The 23,331-nt window shown below is 44.2% G+C and overlaps 1 protein-coding gene across 1 annotated transcript; it reads left to right on the top strand.

Moving 5' to 3' along the window:
• Window positions 1–1,506: 1,506 nt before the first annotated feature.
• On the top strand, window positions 1,507–22,973 carry slc1a4 (solute carrier family 1 member 4; the record flags this gene model as incomplete). Its single annotated transcript, XM_080016242.1, has 8 exons — window positions 1,507–2,024; window positions 7,865–7,907; window positions 9,898–9,963; window positions 16,461–16,627; window positions 17,185–17,418; window positions 18,734–18,928; window positions 20,854–20,988; window positions 22,733–22,973. The coding sequence occupies 8 exons, from the start codon at window positions 1,507–1,509 to the stop codon at window positions 22,971–22,973; spliced, it is 1,599 nt and encodes a 532-aa protein (XP_079872368.1).
• Window positions 22,974–23,331: the final 358 nt, after the last annotated feature.

The raw sequence follows: 23,331 nt of genomic DNA, 5'->3' as shown, positions 1-23,331 counted from the left end.
ATTTATGCTCCTTTTCAATATAATACATAATAGTAGTACGAAAAAAAAAATAAAAAAAAATCGCAATTACATAGAATTACATTAAAATGTATAAATATATTTATAAGGGTCCCCTTAGCTTTTGCCTAAGTGGATGCCAAGAGGCAAGGCCGCCGCTAGGTGGCGACATTGAGCCATTCACGACAGCCCCGACGAACGACTCGCTTTGCGCCATCTGGTGGCGTTTGTGAAATGCTGCAATTAGAGACGAATACCAGTCGTAAAACCCCTGTCCCGCACGCGAGTGCAAAGAGAGCTGCGTGTCTTTCAGAGCCCCCCCGGTTTTAATCCGAGTCCTTGGCGTGTTCTGTTTTACTTTGTTCAATTTTGTTTATTTCTCAAGCCCCGTGGCGACAGCCTTTTCCCACCCGTTTAACCAGAAACACTAAAAAAAGCGCTGACCATGGTGCTGACAGCAAGGTGTGTGCGCTTGTTTAAAAAGTATTTGAGAAACGCTGACCTCGAGCACCTGTCTACTTGTACGGGTTGCCCACTTTACTTTTTTTTTATCGGTATATATCAAATTACTTGAAATGATTGTGAAAGTAACAGATCAATATATTCATTTCAGGGTCAGGGCTTCCACCCATGAATATTATAAATACAATTAAAAAAAAAAAAGATCATTATGGAAAATATTTGGTGGAATTGATCTAAAATGAAATTTTGCCGTGCGGATAGTTGATATATTATATCCATTGATTTCAGTTCAGAGGACGAATAAACACCACCACCACAACCTCGGAGACTTAGAACAGCTGTATCTTTTATGTGTTGACAGACAAAATATTTGTGGCACTATCGACGATCAATGCAACTAAATCTCTTTTGGAGAGTCGGTTTCTTTTTTTTTTTTTTGAAATCGTCCTCTTACTTTTTTTTTTTTTTTTTTTTTAAACGCCTACACAGTGGTAATTCCATTTCAAAAGCCATCAAAAAGGAAGCACAGGTTCCCCGCGGGTCAAACGATACGCACCACTGGATGCTGACCGATGAAATGAGCCTAAAAGTGAATCCTACAGGCATTCAACCCGAGAGTAAAGAAAGTGCCACCGTTCCGCGCCGGATTAGTCCGTGGCGCACAGAGAGGCTCCATTAGTTAAAAAATTAAGAAAACCCCAAAAAACTCCCTCGTCATTTCTTTTCCCAGAGGAGGCGCGCACCGGGCTGCCGGAGCCACCAGAACCCCTCCACCCACCCACCCACCCACCCTCACTGTTGCATCATGTGCTCTTAGAATAAAGCGCTGGGAGTGCGCATGTTCCAGTCGCTCCTTCTCCGTTGGAAGAGCCGCGCGCCGCTTCCACTCGCACCGGCAGTCGAAGCGTGTGCGCACCCACCCACGCCGCCGGACCGGACCCCGACGCCCTCCCTCCCCTCGCCCCGTCTCCCCACCCCGCACCCGATCCTCGGGGATAAAATAAATAAATAAATAAAAATTTAAAAATTTAAAAAAAATAAAAAAAAATGGAGAAGAAAAGCGAAGCAAACGGCCTGCACGCCGTGTCCGGCACCGTGTCCGCGGACCAGATCCTGGAGAAGAGCGAGAAGAAAAGCCCGAGGGAGAAGTTGGTGGCGTTCCTGAGCCGGAACCTCCTGGTGATCCTGACCGTGTCCGGGGTGCTGGTGGGCGTGGGGCTCGGCATGACGGTCCGGGGCATGAATCTCACCCGGGCCGAGATGTCCTACTTCGCCTTCCCCGGGGAGATGCTGCTGAGGATGCTGAAGATGGTCATCCTGCCCCTGGTGGTCTGCAGCCTGGTGTCGGGAGCCGCCAGCCTGGACACGCGCTCCCTGGGCAAGCTGGGGGGCATCGCCGTGTCCTACTTTCTGGCGACCACCCTGGTGGCCTCGGGCATCGGCGTGGCCCTGGCGTTTATCATCAAGCCCGGCGTGGGCGCGGGGGCTCTGAACACCAACAGCCTGGGTCTGGAGAGCGTCAGCACCAACAAGGAGACCACGGACTCGTTCCTGGACCTCGCCAGGTGAGACTTTGGGTTTTTTTGGGTTTTTTTTTTTTTGTTCTCCCTTCCTTGAATAAACTGATCATTGAAGGCACGCAAGACCTGGAGGGGGAATGACGCAAGGACCTCGTGCGTGTCGGCAGGCGCGTGCACGCACCGACTCCCATCCTCAGGCACCGTAGAGTTAGTGATTACGCACTTGACCTGATCCTGCGTTCTACCAGAAAGTATTGCAATACTTGGTTTGCACGGGGCTCACTTCAAGAGGAGCTCCGCCCGGAGTGGAGAGGCTTCAAACTTGATCTAGAACAGGGGGTTCCCAAACTGGGGTCCACGGCCGCCCTAGTAGGTCACAAAGGAATTGGAGGTCCACAGCAAAATGCATATTTATTTATATATATATATATATATATATATATATATATATATATAGTATTTGTTTGTTATTTTTAAGCATGTATTTTTTGCACAACATATGGAACTCACACACTCACCAATGAAGTGAATTTTCAATTAAGTGTTTTTTTTTTTTAAATTATTTTTCTGCAGAAATTTTGTTTGCCAGCAACGCTTAAGATAAAGATTATTATTTGTCTAACTTAATTTATTTTCTTTATTAGCTGATGCAGAATAACTCTAGTAACAGTGAAAATACCACGTTGACATTTCTACTAAGGTAAAATTACAAGTATTTTTCATATCCAGTGCCCTGATATATCAGAGCCTATAATACTGTATATAGTGCGACTGGAGCTTTTCTGAGTACCCATGCATATCCTGATTAAAATTTACCAAAATTCAGTAGAGGCCTTATGAATCATTGACAAGCAGTTTGATAGAGCGCAAAAGTTCAAAGTCTCTAAAACCAAGTTACTGAAGTAGGTGCACAAGTAACAAAGTAAAAGTACTTCATTTTTTTCCACCGGGGCTAATGCAGGCACAACAGTCCTATATGTGTCTCGTCTGTGAATCCTTTCCCGGGACATATTTTGAAGACGAGCTCTGTCCAGAGTTTTTAGAAGTGGCAGTGCACCTTCACAGCGATGTGACACAGGGAAAATAAACTTTTCTTCTCAGCCGGCAACAGCTCAAAGGCCACGGTGGATCTTGGCCTTCGGCACCGCGCGCGGGGCCCGTTCCGCGTCGTCAGCACTTCTCTGCTTATCTCTGCGCCAGGTGGCCGCTGGCTTTTTCTCCATTTGGTTTCACTTCTCAGAATCCGGCGTGTGAAACGCAGCAGAAGCCGGCAGGGTTGTCGGCTGTTGGAAATCACTGGGCCACTTAGCCGCGAGGCTGGCGGGTCTATAGAGTGTAACCACAGAGTGGGGAGGTGAGGTCAGCCCAGGGCGAGACAACACAGGACCCAAAGTGTAGAACTCTTTAAAAGATTATATCAAAAATGTGTGCGGACAATTAAAGATGCAAGGGCTATAACATGTGAACTGAATCTTTATTATTATTTTTTTTTAATGGTAGTTTGAGTCTTGAGACCTTGAAATTGTGTAGGGAAAAAAAAACTCTAAGCATACAATGACCGTGAAAAGGAAGTGTGTGAGAATTATTCCTGTGAAAATATTTATATAAGATTTATTATTAATAATAATAATAATAATAATAATAATAATAATAGTATTATGCATAATAAATGTATAATTACAATAAAAAGAGTTTTGCCCCGGTGTGTATTCAATATTCTCGAGAAATAAATCACAGAATTCAATTCAATTCAAAAGTGTTTTTGATAAAGATTTAAAACACATTAACTGGCATCAATACGTGGGTTGTGAAGGTCGAGACTTCTGCTAAAAGCCCAATAAACCGTCACAATTTTGATAATCCACAGATCGAAACAGATGCTTGGCTGTCTCATTGGATCCCAGTGATACATTGTTATTAGAAAAATCTTCACTGATGGCGCCAACAGCGCCCCAAGCGGGAACTGAACCCAGGACCTCGTTTCTGTGAGGCAGCAGTGTGCCAACGTGCCACAGATTCCTAGTTCTTCCCGTATCCATGGCTGTGTTTCTCCCTAATCCGGACCCTCCCTACGCTCATGTGATTAGAAGCAGGTGATTGGAAAAGCTGTCAGAAATCTTTGTTTGTCGAATAGAAACAAGGTATGAAACTCCTTGTTGCCGTGTAAACCAGCTGCGGCTACAGGCATTTTAGAATTTGAGCTGCTACCCTGGACCTTCAAAAGGACTAAATCACAATCACGGTAAATGCTAAAGCCAAATTCAGCCTCGGATGTTTCTCTCAGTGTTTCCTTAGATGTTAGTGTCCTCAAATTATCCAATATGTTACCGTCCATCACAGAAAAATAAGATATATTGGGGCATTTCTAGAAAGCTGGTTTGACAAATTGCTGACAAAATGCTCTTAGTTTAGTTGTATGCATTAGACAGCCCGTTGTCCAGAAGTCTCATAGATCCTTACAGAACCTCCACGCTCTGCCCGGCTCGTCAGGCTGTGAACTGTGCTCTGAATCTTGAAACACAGCCAAACGTGTTCTACACACGGACCAGAAAGCCCTCTACAATACTACAAAACTACAGTACTACAGTACTACAGTACCATGATGCTATCATACTACAATACTACAGTACTACATTACTACTATGCTATGCTACTGCAATACTACAATACAACAGCACTACAGTTCCACAATACTACCATACTACAATACTACAGTACTAAACTACTACAATACTACTATGCTACAGTACTACAATACTACTATACTACAATACTACAGTACTAAACTACTACAATTCTACTATACTACAGTACAACAATACTACAATACTACCGTACAACAGTACAACAATACTACCATACAACAATACTACCGTACTACAATACTACCACATTACAATACTACACTACTACAGTACCCCAGTACTACCACACTACAATACTACACTACCACAGTACTCCTATACGACAGTACCATAATACTACCATACTACATTACTACCATACTACAATACTACGGTACTACAGCACTACGGTACTACAATTCTACCATACTACAGTATTACCATGCTACCATACTAAAATACAACCATACTAGAATACTACAGTAAGACAATACCACAGTACTGCAGTACCACAATACTACCATACTACCATACTACAATACTAAAATACTACCATACTACAATACTCCACTACCATCATACTTCAATACTACCATACTACAATACTGCAGTACTACAGTTCCACAATACTACCATACTACAATACTATAGTACAACAGTACCACAATACTACCGTACTACCATACTACCATACTATAATCTACAGTACCACAATACTGCGATACTACCATACTGTAATAATCAAGCTAATATAAAGCTTGCTACGTGGCACAGTCAGTGTGTGTGTGTTGGTGTGTGCGGTGTAGCCGGTGAACACACTGTCGGATTATTCATGCGTCTCCACTAGAGCGACGTTCATCCGTAATTTGTAAACGGCGGAGTGGTGTGGTGCACCTACCAACTCGTGGGATGGAGCTAATCAGTTTTGTTTGGTGTGAGAACATTTATTAAAAACTCGAGGAAAGAGATACCTCACATCTATCTGACAATACCTGTTATATGTACGTTTGACCGTGGGTTCCCAAACTGGGGTTTGTGACCCTTTAGGTGTCCTCAAAGGACTGCAATGGGATTTTGTTTAAATACATACACAGATCAGCCACAACTATAAAACCACTGACAGGTGAAGTGAATAACATTGCTCATCTCGTTCCAATGTCACCTGTCAAGAGGTGGGATGTATTAATCAGCAAGTGAACAGTCAGTTGTTGAAGTTGATGTGTTGGAAGCAGGAAAAATGGTCAAGCGTAAGGATCTGAGCGACTTTGACAAGTACCAAATTGTGATGGCTCGACGACTGGGTCAGAGAATCTCCAAAACAGCAGGACTTGTGGGGTGTTCCAGGTACGCAGTGGTTAGTACCTACCCAAAGTGGTGCAAGGAAGGACAACCAGTGAACCGGTGACAGGGTCATGGGCGCCCAAGGCTCACTGATGCGCGTGGGGAGCGAAGTCTAGCCTTGTGTGGTCCAATCCAACAGAAGAGCTACTGCAGCACAAGTTGCTGAAAAAGTTAATGCTGCTGTGATAGAAAGGTGTCAGAACACTGGTGGTCAGAGTGGCCACGCTGACTCCTGTCCACCACCGAAAGCGCCTACAATGGGCATGTGAGCGTCAGAACTGGACCATGGAGCAATGGAAGAAGGGGGCCTGGTCTAATGAATCATGTTTTCTTCTACGTCATGTGGATGGTCGGGGTTAGGGTCCGATCTGATCGAGCATCTGTGGGATGTGCTGGAACAACAAGCCTGATCCATGGGGGCCCCACCCCACAACCTCCAGGACTTAAAGGATCTGCTGCTAACGTCTTGGTGCCAGATACTACAGGACACCTTCAGAGGTCTCGTGGAGTCCATGCCTCCACGGGGGTCACAGCTGTTTTGGCGGCACGAGGCGGAGCAACACTATATTAGTGGTGGTTTTATTGTTGATCAGTGAATGATGGTGTATATACACAGTACTACAATACTACAATACTACAGTATCACAATACTATCATACTACCATACTACAATACTACAGTACTACCGTACAACCATATTACAATACTTCTACAGTACTACAGTACTACCATACTACTGTACTACAATACTACAGAACTACCATATTACAATACTGCAGTACTACCATACTACCATATTACTTCTACAGTACTACAGTACTACATACTACCGTACTACAATACTATCATACTGCCATACTACAAGACTACAGTACTACCATACTACCATATTACAATACTTCTTTCGTACTACAATACTTCTACTGTAGTACCGTACTACCATACTACAGTACTCAGGTTTCTTTGATTCATTTCTTTCACTGCACTGTGACTTTTTTGACTTGATTTTAAGCATTCTATGTATTGTATTTTTTGACTTTATACATTCTGTCCTTTTATATTAAGTTTAATAATTTGTCTTCATGCTTTTGATGTTTTATGTAAACTACTTAGAATTTCCTTGTTGATAGTACTATATCAATACCTTACAATACTTCTACAGTACTACAATACTACCGTACTACCATACTACAATGCTACCATACTACAGTACTACCATACTACCATACTACAGTACTGTAGTACTACAATACTACCATCCTCCAATACTACAGTACTACAATACTATCACCCTACAATACTACATAACTACAATACTACCATGCTACAGTAATATGATACTACTATACTATAACACTACCATATTACCATACTACAATACTACAATACTGCAATACTACAATACTACCATACTACAAACCACAATACTACAAAGCTCAATACTACATAATGCTGATAGATAGGTAAAACTGGTTTGTTTTAGGTATGTGTTGAATGAACCAGGGGGGTAAAGGCTGTGGCAGCTGCGTGCTCCTCCTGCTCCTCTCAGCCACTTCAGGGCAGGAGGTGAACCACGGTTACGGTGGACAATCCCGGGAAAAGAGCCAGAGTGCAGCACAGCGTGAGATGGAACTAACCCTGGAAACAATTCACCTCCCTGATAGGTGATTCAGGCTGTTCAAAAAGGCCTGAATGACCTTTTTCTTTTTGTCCACCGCTCTGTTGCTGGTGGACTGGTGTTTGGAGATTTGAGATGTTTCAGTATAATCGGAACGATTTTCTCAGCTCTTATTATCGGCCTTGGCTTTTTTGTGATTATACTATATAAGATTATATTTTTTTCTGCCTGAGTAAATCCTCCCTGTTGCCATTTATTTTGTATGTTTGACCCTTTATTTTGCTTTACATTTTTCTTCCTAGGAATTTGTTTCCGGCTAATTTGGTGGCCGCCGCTTTTCGTTCCGTAAGTGAAAGAACTCCAGTTCAACTCTTCTTTTCCAGCACCCTCAGACCCTTTTTCACCACTTGTCAAAAAAATTTCCAGTCCATAATCTCTGTTTTGTGCTGTAAACCCATCGCTCATCCCACAATACCAGAAAGCGGGACAAGCCCAAGATGCACAAGAATCCACACCCAGTCTTAATTACCCCAGTCGTAAATGTCCCCCTTTTACTACATTGAATTAACTTATTGTGTCTTTTAATGAAGAGATGCTCACTATAAAGTGCACAGGCGGATGCGTGCCCCCCCCCATGCCCAAATGCCTCTTTGCGCTTTACCTCGCCAACTGTTTCCATGGGGAAGCCATTCCATTTCAGCCAGCCTAGCAACGGGCCTCGCCTCACTGAACTTTAATGCGGCCTGTTCCGATTCTTAGAATCGTACGCTGCTAAACCTAAAGTATCTGGTCGGGAAAGTTCAATATTTGGGGACAGGGACACACATGTATGGCTATGCACGCAGGCACACATGCATATACACACCCTCATGCGTGCGACACACACACACACAGTCGGATGCATTTGCCGACACACATCAGTACACTGCCTGGATCACTTGGTGTGGAGCAGGCCAGCGAGTCGCAGAATAATGGACGAGTATAATATCCCTGTACGAAGTGCAGGAGCGGCCCTACAAAATGTTTAAATCCTGTACAAAATCTCAAAGTGCGGTAAGTTCTGCTGAGCTTTATAATCCGCTCCCTCTCTCCCTCACTGCCAAAAAAGAAATACGCCCATCCTCTGCTAGAACCCTCTGGAGCGGTTCCATCCGTTGCTTTAATCCTTGACAGAAGAAAGGAGCAGAGGGAGATTTGCCTCAGACAATATGCAGAACACAGGACGTTCTAGAGCGTCTGGGACTTATGTGTACTTACAATGTACCGCAGACGTTTCATTTCACGCAGATACTATTTTATTTTGTTTTGTACCCTGATTCGGCATTCTTAGTTCTAACAGTCAGAGTAGAGAGCCTTTGCCTGTATTGACCATCTAGTTGTTGTTTGCCTTTATATCATACACCTGTAGGGGATACCAGACATAGACAGAGAGAGAGAGAGAGAGAGAGAGAGACATAGAGACAGAGAGATAGAGAAAGAGGGACTGGGGGGTCGAGAGAGGCTCATCCTGTTTGGGTGAGTGGAGTTGCTGCCAGGCCCCTGTCGCTAGAGCTGTGGACCAGCTTTGTGGCTCACCGTCCCCTCACACACACACACACACACACACACACACACACACACACACACACACACACACACACACACACACACACTCCCCCAAAAGGAGCTCTCCCTCCCCACTGAAATGACTAACTCTGTCGAGAGTGGAGGAAGGAGCAGCTTTCCAGCAGCCCTGTTTAACATGGACAAGTGCTGCTCACATTCAGTGGGATTCCAATTGGCTTCTACACACTGATCATGTGGTAAAAATACACTCTTACATCGAGATATTCCAAGTTCTCACATCCCACAATAGAGCTCAATGCAGAGCTTTGTGGATAATAAAAGGCGAGGTTTGGATATATAGTAGATATAGATGAGTTCTTTACTTTCATCACCTGTCATATTGTCCCATTCTTGTCACATCTAATTGTTTCATAGTGTCTCACCCATTTACAGTATACTGTGTGCAAAGGGGATTAGGAATATCATCAAAATGAAATATCACAATATTTATCCGACAAATATCTCAATATTGATGATTTGACAATATTTTTGTGAATGACTATCGGAGAGGATTGAGAAACAATCATTAGAAATGTGGATATTATTTCCAAGCAGATAGAGGTATTGATCACGACATCACAATGTTGATATTATAACAGAGCATTGCCCAGACCTGTCGCAAGCAACTAAAAGCTTTCCGCTCTACTGATGTGTGATCAATTGTTGACCTTCATTTATCCCTGTTATGACATTCACTGTATTTTTTTTGTTTTCTCTCTTTGTCGTGCAGTATGCCACCGACTACAAAATGGTCGCGGTGGGAAATGACACCAATGGAACCATCCTCTATCAAAAGGTAAATAACGCTGCACATGACATCACTAAAACCCTCTGGCACTATAAAAAGCCCGGATGGGTTGGAATTGAAATGCACTGAACTATATATAATACATATTATAAAACATATTATACAACCCACACCCACATCCACAAATGTACACATAGTTATACACACATTTTAAGTGGCTGTAATCCAATGTCTCTGCGTTGTCCTGGAATAGTTTGTGAAGCTTGTTTTCCCACTGGCTTTGATAATCACTAGAGAAGACTTAACTTTTTTGGCTTGGAATAAGGCTATCGTAATCCAAGGCCACCACCAAAAAAAATATATATTTTTGTCTTCAGACCGTCGCAAATAAATGGAATAAAGTATAGAAACATTTTCAAAGCCTGTCCAGCCGGGCCTCCCTCTGCTGCTAGAGTGTCTGGCCGGGGACCAGGTTGTTGTGACCGAGTGGCCCATGGAAAACAGAGTTCGTCGCTGCTGTGCCTCCCGCCGTCCTTTGTTCCCACCGCATTAAGATGTATGACGATGGTCAGATTTTGGGGACTGGCGATACAATGTCTGAACATGTGAGCCTGAGAGAGAGAGAGAGAGAGAGAGAGGATGAACGAGAGAGCGAAAGAGAGAGAGAGAGGGCGAGAGTGAGAGAGAGAGAGAGAACAGATATAGGACGTGACGACATAACCGCGAGGTGTCAAGATGAGACATAAAGCCCGATGAGAACATAGATTTTAGGAGCACTCAACCACACCCTCCTCCCGTCAATCTGGAATGGGATAACTGGTGGATGTGCACATTTCCTGGCAGGGGTCCAGGAAATGTGTCCCTCGCTCGGTCATGCCGTTCCGGTTCCCAGGGGTCGGGGCGATTGCAGGGCCGGACGGGGGCCGCCAAAGCCGTGAGAGCAAGCGGAGGGATAATGGGTCTCCTCCTCAGGATAATTCCCCGCCCCCTGCTGTTTGCTGTCGGGGAAACAAATGTCTGTTGTCTAATGTGTGGAAAACGGCGCACAGCACCTGGAGAATGCGTACCGATTAACGCGCTACCAAGAATATTTGGTCAAATGGATGCACTTGTCAAAGACCGATGTGGATTGTGAAGTGTGTGTGTGTGTGTGTGTGTGTGTGTGTGTGTGTGTGTGTGAGTGTGTGTGCAAGTGTTGTAGCTCTCAGATGGAAGAATGCTGTTCTGGTCACTCTCTTAATATGGGAGTTAAAACTTCAATCAGAAGCTAGAATAACACCCAGGCTTGTTACTTCTGATTTGACCCAGGGATTCATGTTATCACGTCCTGCAAAGCGTTCCTCTCTCTTCGCTTTGGGGCCGACCAAAAGGATTTGTGTCTTATCTTGATTTGTTTTTGAAAATGTCCACTCATCCTACCATTAATATCAAGTGGACAGGTTATGAGAGCACTTTCGGAATCTGCGAAATTTGGCTCCACAGAGAAATACAGTTGTGTATCATTGGCTTAGTTATGGAAATTGACATTATGCTCTCTGATAATCACACCTAATGGAAGCATGTAAAGTGAGAAAAGTAAGGAGCCAAGGCCGCGCCCTTGTTCAACACCGGACATTTTATCATGTTTCTCTGATACATGATCTCCAAGGCAGATGAAAAAGAAAAGCTTCCCCCCTGTGATGTAAGTTCTGAACCAGTTCAAGACACATTCAGACAGACCAACCAAGTCCAAAAGAACAAAAAACTGAAACCTTGTCGACATCGGCGCTAAGTCTTTAATCATCGACTATTTTGGTGAGAGCCGTTTCTGTGCTGTGATTGGCTCTGGAACCTGACTGAAATTTCTCCAAAATGTTGTTTTCATTTACAAAGTTGTACATTTGATTACAGGCTACTTTTTCCAAGTACCCCACTTAAGAAAAGAAGGTTGTAGATGTAATAAAGTGGACCTATAAAATGCTCTTTTTTACATTAATTTATATAGGTCTCTGAGGTCCCAAAAACATTTTTTTCCTTCTGATAATAACACTCAGATTATGCATTCTAGCTATTCTAACATGCCTCTAAACCATCCTGTTACAAAACGGGCTGTTTTGGAGGAAACACCCTCCAGAGGCCCCGAGTTCTGTGAGCCAATGGGGTTTGAGCACAAGTTAAGGGCTCTGTTAGCCAATGGGGTTTGAGCATGGCTTCCGGGTTTTGTTGTATTTACTCCGTAACTTCTGATTTCACCACAGCCACCTAGATTTTCACCTTTGAGATCAGTCCACCAAAATCTGTTTCTGAACAAATTTAAGGTGAGAAATAAGCAATCCAGTTTGCTGAATCTTCACTCATATTCGATCTACAAGGCCCCATCTAAGAGTTAGTTCCCAGTTTCCTTGCGGGGATTTTTTGTTCTCATGTAAACACTATGTGTAAACACACATTCTAGTGTGGGCCCTGTGACGTTCAAAAATCTGTTTCGGGGCAGCTCTTCTGACAGAGGCTGCCCACTGACTGAATTGTCTTATTTCACAGTTTTTGTGTTAGTCGGCCCATGAGAGATGCAAATGTATGTGCACAAGCACATAAAAAGTGAGTTTTTCATAACAGGCCCACTTTAAAGAAAGGACGTTGAAAACTTAAGTAAAAATATTAACAGGGTTCTTGTGCTCAAGCGAGGACCAGCCTAAGCAAGGATGGTCGGTGTGCTCTTTAGAACACTGGCCATAGGAGGCGAAGTTGGGAACTAGCCAGAGGAGGCAGAGTTTTGGCGTCTGCTCTTTTAAGCTGGCGGCTATTATTTCCTTGACTAGTGAATATAATTTAACTTAACATGCAGAAGTGACATAACTTCATACATCACTATGCTAAACCAATTAGCAGTTTAAACATAAACACTTGTGATAATGTTTTACATATAAACACATTAAAAAAATAATAATTCAGACATCAGTCATCTTTCAAAACCATTCTATCAGGAACATAATGTTTGTGACTAATTAACTGTTAAGATGATTCTAATTACTAACTTTTAAAACATCATTTATATCACTACTATTAAATGGCATAGAGTTATCCTCAGTCTGACTACACAACACAAATTAACATTGCAATCTTATGGGTTCCATAAATTTCTCTCCGTTGATCACCAGATTGCAGTATGGCCACATGACAAATGAATACATTTAAGCGGAATCTTTGCATCATACGATGACAAAGGTTTTCATAGAAATATAACTTTTCATTGAAACATCAGCAAAAATAATAAAGATAGAAAATAAAATTAAAATATAAATGAATTCAATTAATTCAGACTTCGTAAGCACAAAGACATTCCATGGTGTGGTTTCTTCAAGGCGGTTCCATTATTTATGACCGTGTCCTGGAGATAAGAGCTCTCAGCGTGAGACAGAGCTAATGGGAAATAATGTGTGGGTGCATGTGAGATATAGAGGAAGGGGAGAGGAAGTATTTGAAATAACAAACAGGGTTGTTTATTCATCTTTACATCTGCCTTCGTTCAGTTCTCCTGGGGTGAAAGTCCATGCCCCTTTACTGATGAGCATCCCATTCAACACCTCCAGAATTTGGGAATGAAGACAAGCATTAACAGTACAGGTCTCTGTAGAGGTAAAAAAATAAATAAAAATACTGGGAATGACTGTCCGACAGCCCCAATGCCTGTGGAATTCTCACTTAATGGTTGCTACATTACTGAAAGCATCAACCATTTGATGGACTGAGCAGTTTAGATGACACGAGTCCAGTTCCCTTAAAATCTCTGAGAACATAAAGTCTGCTGTTCCATCTAGGAACCGTTTTTGAGCTACAGTTTATTTCATGTTCCTGGTTACAATCAAATTAACATCAAGTAATATACAATAGTGGTCAGAAACATTGATATTAGACACTGTAATGTTGTCAATGTAATGTCAGTAGATAGGGCAAACAATCCGGCGGGGAGAAGGCAAAGGCCAGGTCCAGGAAATGGAGCAGGGAATCAGAAATATCAGGAGACTGGGAGAAACACAGGGACACCTGACACAAGGTACAAAGACGAACTGGCAGAGAGAGAGGGGAACAAGAAGACTACACCGGGGAGGGAAGACAATCACACCAGGGGGAAATAAACAAAACCACGACGTGAAAACACTAGAGAGAGAGACTAGGGTGGGACATCAAAATAGTTGCCTCAGTGGCCGCGCTAAAATAAGAACTGAAGTTTCAGCCTTAAGGACAAAGGCCAGATATTGTCCTAGGTCGGCCTTGGTACAGTTGAACTGATCTGAGTAGATGGCGGCTATTCCACCCCTCCACCTGCCTCACTGACTGATATAAGATGTAATTTGGAGGACATGCGATATTTTCTTCCAACCATGTTTACCACACAGGATATCCTGCCTCTGAGAGTATCTCTGGTCTGTTTGTTGTGGATAAACTGGAGACAAGTTGGAGTAGGTGGCCTTGAGGAGCTGATACGGGGACGGAGCAGACTGCAGTACATTAGGGCAGGGGGCAGATGGGTGATGAAGGGAATTGTCTAAATTCCCCATGAGTAGTTTCACCCCAGAGCTGTTTGGACAAAGACCATCAGGTCTGAAGAGGTTTTTGCGTCCCCAGAACAGATTCAAGTTATGAATAAAACACTTTTGAAATGCAGGTTGTCGAAGTTCAGCCCAGGAGTCTGCTGAACTTCTCTGTTCCTCTGTCCACTGATGGTAGGGGACCCACAGATAAATGACTGAATCTTCAGTTGGGCAAGGCTGTCAAGCAATTTAACAAAGTCCTGTTTCAACAGTTCTGACTTATTTTCAGGTATAAGTAGTCCCCACATGAACAATGATTTCATCAAACCTTGTATTATCAATATCTTGAGGATTTTATCATTGATATCACTGACCATTGCACCTGGGAAACAACATATTTTTAGCATCTTACCATTAATGTCTCTAATAGCAGAGTCTCCCACAATAACTCCTCACGGACTGCTCCCTCGCTTGATCCGATGGGGGTCCACTGCTAGTCCTTTGAATGGATGAACTTTTTATGACGTTTCTCCCTCTGGGGGGGCCGTCATCTGTCCTCTTTCTCTCTTGTGCATCTGGTCAGCAGTGCTCCCTGTGTCCAATTCACGTTGATTTAGTAACGGATCAAACCTGTTCTGCAGTTGTAAGGTTGGTCTGCTGCTGCCCAAGGGGAATGAGCTGGCCTTAGCGGTGTTCTACGCTGGACTACAGCTCTGCTTTTGAACTTGGGCTGTGCTACCAACTTGATCCAGCAGTTGGTATTCTCTCTAGTCGTAGATGGCTTTACTTGTACTGGCTCAGGGTTACGGAGCTTTGAAAAGGTTATCGTGTCACTTGTAAGCAGTTATTTATTTAGAGCCTGCCGAACTGGGCGTGGTTTTGGCAGCTCACCGTTTTTTCCAAAGTGAGGATCCTGGTTTCGAGTACAGCAATCTTCTATAACAGTCGAGAGAAGTCTGTGCATCTTGAAGACTCTGACGCGAAGGGAGCCACTTTGCAAACACGCCACACTGTAGCTTGAGAAATGGGTGCTAATCCTTTATAAGCAGTTGTAAAATAAGTGTCCAGTTGTGAGATGGAGCCACTTTTTTGTCTTTAAGTGTGTGCAACAGGAAAAAAGTACTGAAATTGATGAAAAATTAAGCAAAGCAGAGGTCCAGTATTTTTTCCCAGTAATGGTACCCCGAATGGTTCAATCCCCAGAATATGATAAAAACGATAGCAAAATGATCTAATCATAATCCACTGATGCAAGAATCCAAATTGACAGCATTGAGGGGGTCTAGCAGACAGCTGGCATCGGCATGACCAAAGTTCATTGAGGCCATAGTCAACCGGATGACTGTTAACCCCCAGAACACCTTGAAGCGCTCCCTCATGCACTTTGGACGCTTGCTTGCTTATGGTACCTCTTAGCCGGTCCACTTAATCAAAGAACGGTTGGATGAGTTTGCCAGGATCCAGGATCTCAAGCTCTGTCCAAGTCAATTTCAGATTTCTTACTCTTAGATTAGTGCTGTGCCCGTTCAAAACATGCCTTTTCAGAATAGGATCAAAAGCAATAAAGTGATCAGTGTCTCTCAATATATTTCCTCACTTGCGCTCGCTTGCTGCTCGTCACTGTGTGGGGTGTGGGAGATCCTTTCCGCACACACATTACGCGAACTCCCACGCGCAACACTGTCAGAAAGCTGTTTGTGAAGCCCTGCCCTGCTGCTGCGGGGGCTCGCTGTTCACTTGTTTATTCAAAATGTATTAATATTACATGTTTGACATGTCAAAATTGCACGAAATTGCACTTAAAATTTCGACACTGCACGCCACTGGGTCCCCAGCAACACACCTGCCAAGTGTGAAGAAGATCGGATGAACGGTTGTCGAGATAATCAAGGGAAAAACAGACGGAGATGTGACAGACAGAGAACAGAGCTTACTTCCTTTATAGTTCCATTTGCTGAAGTGGGCAGGGTTGTGTATGCCGCTACACTTACAATGTGGTTCTGTCTCTCTTTCTTTCGTTCTTTGCTCTCGCAGGTTCCCATCGGCACCGACACAGACGGCATGAACATCCTTGGTCTGGTGTTATTTGCCATGGTGTTCGGCGTGGCGCTGAGGAAGCTGGGAGAGGAGGGGGAGGAGCTCATCCGCTTCTTCAACGCCTTCAACGAAGCCACCATGGTGCTGGTGTCCTGGATCATGTGGTGAGGGACCCAGGGCTTCACACGGAAAAAAAAAACAGACCTGGAATTTGTTGATACCGACAGGTCTATCACATCTATTAGGCGCTTTGCTCTTTGCGTCTCAACCTTGGGATCACGACCCAAAGTGGGGTCACTTGATTTGCACGCAGGGTTGCGGTAAATTTCTTAGACTTATATATTGATATTCATTGATATATTTGTTATAAAAAGGATTGAAATATATATAGAAATTTCTTTCTAATTTCGATTTGGAGCTCTCGCCATGTTCTATGATGTAGTAAAGGTTGTCGATGCGATACTCAGTCACATTAAACACATGAAACTCGAATATGTAATGTGGACTAACCGCACGTTGACCAGTTGTGAAAGCGCAGTAATAAAGATTCTTATTTAGCCTCAGTCTGCTGCTTAAACTGTTGTTGTAAATGTGCATTGTAACACATAAAATTGTTGTTGCAAGAATTTTGGGACCTAAAAACTGGGTCATGGGCCAAAAAAGGTTGAGAACCCCCGGTGGTTTAATAAGCTATTTAGGTTAAAGCTACTTTCTCTCGCAGGTACGTTCCCTTCGGAATCATGTTCCTGGTGGGCAGCAAGATCGTGGAGATGGAGGACGTGGTTCTGCTGGTCACCAGTCTGGGAAAGTACATCTTCGCCTCCATCCTCGGCCACATCATCCACGGCGGCGTCGTCCTGCCGCTCATCTACTTCGGGTTCACGCGCAAGAACCCCTTCACCTTCCTGTCAGGTCTCATCACGCCCTTCACCACCGCCTTCGCCACCTGCTCCAGGTACACTACACCATTTACACTATTTTCCTAGATAATACACATGTTTCATACCAAAATATCTAGCTTTTCTTTAAAAAAAATGCATTCAGTAAACAGAAAATTGCATGAAAACTCTGCTTTTACTGTATTTGGTTTCATTTTTGCCTCATTGATGCCAACAAGATACTCAGTTATCCACATTTGGGAATGAATACTACAGATTTTTAGTTACTCATTAGTGTGATTGGAGGCTCTGACATGTTATCACTGGTTTCCAGGGGAACTAGTAGCCATTGTGTCTATTGATCCTGCATTTTGTGTGCAAATCAGCCAAAATCCCCAAATTGGACCACGGTGACACAGGACAAAGAGATGGCTGTGAAATCGTCGCACAGCAGCCACACAACACTCCCCCTGATAAAGCTGCCTTCGTCATATCATATCATAATAAGAGTAACTGCATGTTCTGTTCATTTCACCCTCATTCACTCACCGCAAGAATAATTGAACAACTGTTTCAAAAACCCACCGGTGTACACACATACACCACACGCTCACAGGACATGATATGACATCCAGAGCGTATTATTTGTTTGAAGCCATCAAGCGCACAGAATAAAGACAACGTTATTCTGCATGAGTGAGAAACCTTCTTGGCGCTGTGGAGTAGCTCTGATAATCAGCGTCCACAGGTCAGTGCACAGGGAGACCAAACACGGCAAAGAGAAACAAAGTTGTTCCTGATAGAGTGAGGAAGGGACACACACTGGAGATAAGATAAACAAATATGAGCCTCACCAGAGGCACGTCGAAAGCAAATGGATTTTTAGAGCATTGAAATTTAATGCTGTGCTTCTCAACTGTTTTCATATCAAGGACCCCTCAATTATAGGCCACTAATTTCATTAGGCCATGAATCACATTGGACCAGATTTTGCCTCTGGGACCCAATAGGGACCCCAAATCTTTGACCCCAAATCTGAGAAGATTTTTCGTTGTTAGGCATGATTTAATCCAGAATTACATACTTGTCTACACTGAACAGTGTAACCATGATCAAAACAGTTATTATTGTACATTCTCCACGGTGCTAACATCTTGGCGCAGTTTATCTATTGACCCCCTGGAACCTCTTGAAGGACCTCCCGGGGGTCCCCGGACCCTATGTTGAGAGCCATTGCTTTGATTACTTACTGTTTCTCTTTGCGAATAATCCCATCTCCGCACTCCATACTTTCTAGTCTATGAGTCAATCTGAGGGCCTTAACCCCCAAAACCTTCATCTTTTTCTCTCCTCCACCCGCCACCTCTCCCTCCCCGTTCACCTTCCCTCCAGCTCGGCGACTCTGCCCTCCATGATAAAGTGCGTGGAGGAGAACAACGGCGTGGACAAGCGCATCAGCCGCTTCATCCTCCCCATCGGCGCCACCGTCAACATGGACGGGGCGGCCATTTTCCAGTGCGTCGCCGCCGTCTTCATCGCCCAGCTCAACAACACCGAGCTCAACGCCGGGCAGATCTTCACCATCCTGTGAGTCAATCTGACGCGGTGCTGGAACTGGGATTTGTCTTTTTTTTGGCGGGAGTAGACATAACTGAAGATCTGTATCAGTGATTCCCGACCTGGGAATCCCCCACAGGAGGTCACGGGGGGTGGGTTCACTCGGCCGATTTGAGACGTGTGTTTCATAATAGTCAAATATTGGCTCAAAAATCCCCAAGCGTTAGTTCAAAATATTAATTGTAACAAAATCCACGAGTATATGTTATGATGTTTGTTTGCCCTAAAAAACGCTCATAAAACATGACAAAAAAGGTTGGGAATCTCAAATCTACTGTATATCGAGAGAAGCTGTTTTCCATAGTTGAGTTTGCTCTGTAATTTATAGTAAATTCATCGAAAAAAGTTCACGGGTCACTCACTATACATTATACCTACAGTATAATTATTATATATATAGATATTATATTATTATAATTATTATTCTATGGAATTCATTTTCTGAACCTGAAACCTTCACTAGTGCGTCTAACAATAAAGGAAGGGATGTCTGCCTGTCTGTCTGTCTGTCTGTCTGTCTGTCTGTCTGCCTGCCTGTCTGTCTGTCTGTCTTTCTTTCTGACTGTCTGTCTGTCCTTCGATTATCTCGACACACGTTCATCCGATCTACTTTAACACTGGGTGGGCGTATCGTGTCGGGGATCCAAGAGCTTTTGGACATTCGATCTGTTTTCTGCTGGAAGGGGTCCATGTTCCACTCAGCGGGGGTGTCACCCCTCTCATCTGAACCAAAAATCCACATTAAACGGAGCACGCGCATTTCGTGCCCTGTAGGAAGGGAGCGTTTCATGTCTTCTGAGCCTGTCCTGTTTGCACGGGGGAAAAACAGCCCTCCCTCGACTATCCTGTTACTCTTCTACGTTAATGCGGTTCAGTGTCTCGCAAAGTTGGATTCTGACGAGGTCCCGTGGAGCACACCAACACACACACTTTCCAAGGAATACTTCAAGTCAAAGTGTTTTCTGCACATTGGGGTTTTTTCGGAGGCAACGGAGCAATCAGACATTCTTTAAAAGGGTTTTACTTGCTATAGCTGGGTTATGGAAAATTCAACAAGGTTGTACCGAACGGGAAGGTGGTTTTGAGGTGGTATTTGGTGCCACTTTATTGTGCCTGTGGGTACATCACTAAAACCAACGATGGACGACGTGAACTAAGCAAGTCTCGCAATCACTGTTCACCATCACGACTGACGAGAGTCTGCTTTTCAAAACAGTCAATCGGTTTCAGTCTTAGACTCTTACGCCCCCCCCCCCCCCCCACCCCCCCCCAGCTTCTTTTTAGAATAGGTAATTCCTTGTTTGCCGAGAGAGCTGTGGAACTGGTTAGAGCACATTAGAACGAGTCCTGAAGCACAAATGTAACTTTTGAGAAATTGAGACGGTTGAGAATCGGAGACGGTGCCGCTCAAGGTCCTCGTCGACACTCCAGAGTCTCGAGAGTCCGGAAAAGCTCGACCTTTTGGGCTGATTTGAACACTTTTGACTCCATAACTGGGCCGTGCTCTCCATCGCAGTTTCAGATTTGATCCATTTTACACCCCATCCCTTTTCAGCCGGTCAGTGTCTGATAAAGTGTCACTAGACTCTTATTATCTGCAAATATGGCGCCAGCTCCCATTTCCATGAGACCCGGTTAGTTATCACTGCCACACCTGTTTGATTCAGCAGCATGGGCTCCCTGGATGTCTGACATGAATACTTCAGTCCCTCAGTCAAACCAGGACAAGCCTGAAATCCTGATATTTGGGCCAACGCACCTTGAGACAAAACACAAAACACAAGACACAAATTGAAGACAGAATCACGTTATCTTTGACAGTGAACTAAGTTTTGTCTCCTCCAAAAAACTATTATGACCTTTCTCTTTCCTCCTATCTTTATTTTCTTGAACAGGGTGACGGCCACGGCCTCCAGCGTGGGCGCGGCCGGCATCCCGGCCGGCGGCATCATCACCATCGCCATCATCTTGGAGGCCATCGGTCTGCCCACCAACGACCTGTCCCTCATGCTCGCTGTCGACTGGATCGTGTGAGTAAAGACTCGTGGGACGGAAACACACACTCACTCAGGCACACGCACACACACACACACACACACCTACCTGCGAAGGAATCCTGCTCTGGTTATCTTTTTAACTTTTCTCCACCATAAACATGGTTGAGTGGCTATTTGCTTTTTCAAACAAACGGTCAGGTTCAGTACCGGAGTTAATGGTGTTCACATCTTGCATTGGCCTCTGTGGACGGATTAGAATTTGGGATTTCTTACGCAGGAAACATTTTAAGAAGACATTATGTAGTGCCTCGTCTGTAGCAAACGCTGAATGAAGATTTTTCTCACGTGCAGATGGTTCTGGTTTCAACAGACCCCTTCCCCGCCCCTCATTTACTGGCTGCTATAGACGCTAAGTGGCAGCAGAGAGCTTGAATCCTGACAACATGTGCTGAGGGTACGGCATCAAATTAAGCCTCTTTCCCACTTTCCCACAAAAAAAAAAAAAATGGACCTCTCGCGCAAAAAATTGAGAAATGCCGTGCGCCGCCGCCCCCGCGCGGCTTACATGGCTTGTGGAGCCGTAGTAGTGGATTTAATGGGAAGCAGCACTTATGGCACGCTGCGCCGCGCCCGTACGCTGCGCCAACGCGTCCGGTGGACTTCTACTGTTACGGATACATTATGTGATGCCTGCGCAATATCACGCAAGACTTGGCAACAGAATCGTATTTTAGAGCAGCGCTTCGCTCCCCCTCTCCCTGCCCCATTAACTCTTCCCTTCACTGAGGGTTGACGGAGACCCTGCTCCCAGATGCAATAACCCTTACCCAATGTTGTGAAGTCAGTGTGATCATTTTCAACCTGTCCTATACTCCTGCCTCCGGAGCATGAACGTTCTCCACCCGTTCTCCCTCTCCCTGTCCACTCCCTCCCAAGCAAAGCGCTTGTGCCCGATGTCCCCACACCGTACCCCAAACTGTCTAAAGAGGTATACAGTTCCTTGGCGGTAGTTATGTTTTACTCAAATTATCCAAACGGATTATTAAGCAATGATCCAATATTGTTATACTGTACGGGTCATTATGTACAGGCTATTGAGTATTTTATCATTGAGGAAATTTAAGTAGTCACAAAAATGCTTTCTAATGCAGGATGCTTCACCTTTTTTTGGCCCATGACGACATTTATAGGTCCCAAATTGTGACACAATTTTCTTTGTCTCTTTTACTGTTATTTAGAAGCCAGCCCACTTTAATGCATTAGAAATTCACATTTAGCCTATAAGCAACAGATTCCGGATTCCAGATTTAATCCACTTTCAAAACCTCCTGACAAGACTGCATTACTGGTGGAAGAGCGGATATTCCACATTGTTAGACGCCGTTTCATGTGAATTTGAGTATCGCATCATCTGCTTTTATTATATAATAGAGCAGTGTTTCTCAAATGGGGGTACTCGTACCTCTACAGTACTGCAGGGGGTACTCCGAAAATTAAAAAAAAAAGTAAAAGAAAGTAAAAGAAACTTTGGTTATATATAATGTTTTAAAAAAACACATACAGTACTTAATTTATGTTAATTTTCTTTTTTTTTCTCCCAATTCCAGTGAAGGGGGTAATCAATTAAAAAAAATGGGGTACACTACAAAAAAACCCATTGTAATAGAGCATGAGGCGAGCTCCGATTTAACCTTTTCTTAATTTAAAAATAAGTCAATCAAATATCAATATATCAGTCCAAAAAAAGTGGCCCTCCGTGTTGTTTTTGCCTGCGCAGGGACCGAACCACCACCGTGGTGAACGTGGAGGGCGACGCCCTGGGCGCGGGGATCCTGCACCACATCAACCAGCAGGAGATGAGGAAGAAGCAGCAGCTGGGGCAGGCGGAGGAGCTGGCGGAGGTGAGGGTGGAGGCGGTGGCCAACGCCAACGCCGAGGAGGAGACCTCGCCGCTGGTCACTCACCGCCCGGCAGTGCCGGCAGGGTCCACCCCGGAGGCCATCGAGTCCGTCCTGTGAACTCTGCACGGGGAACGCTCTTTTTGTTTCCTTTTCGTTTCCTTTCGTTTCGTCGGCCTCGATGTCGCTGCTGCCGCTGCTGCTTTTGGGATACCGTCCTGTCTTTGATGTACCTTCACCTTCCTACCGGCAGACAATTTTTCTAGTTAGTTTACATGTTGGAAATGTCCGGTTCCGTTAACGTTTTATCTTGCCGGGAGCATTAGCGAGATGTCGTCAGAGGTTTAAAATTAACTATGAATCCAAAAGGGAACTTTCTGTTTTTTTGTTTTTTTTTTCCTTTTCTGATAGAACGTGTGTTTGTGTGTTGGTGTGCTCGTCTGGACGGACCGGACGGGGGTCCTGTTTGCTCTCTGTT

The sequence above is a fragment of the Zeus faber genome, assembly GCF_960531495.2.
Source record: "Zeus faber genome assembly, chromosome: 16".
Taxonomy (NCBI): domain Eukaryota; kingdom Metazoa; phylum Chordata; class Actinopteri; order Zeiformes; family Zeidae; genus Zeus; species Zeus faber.
This window is presented reverse-complemented; position numbering and strand designations above follow the sequence as displayed.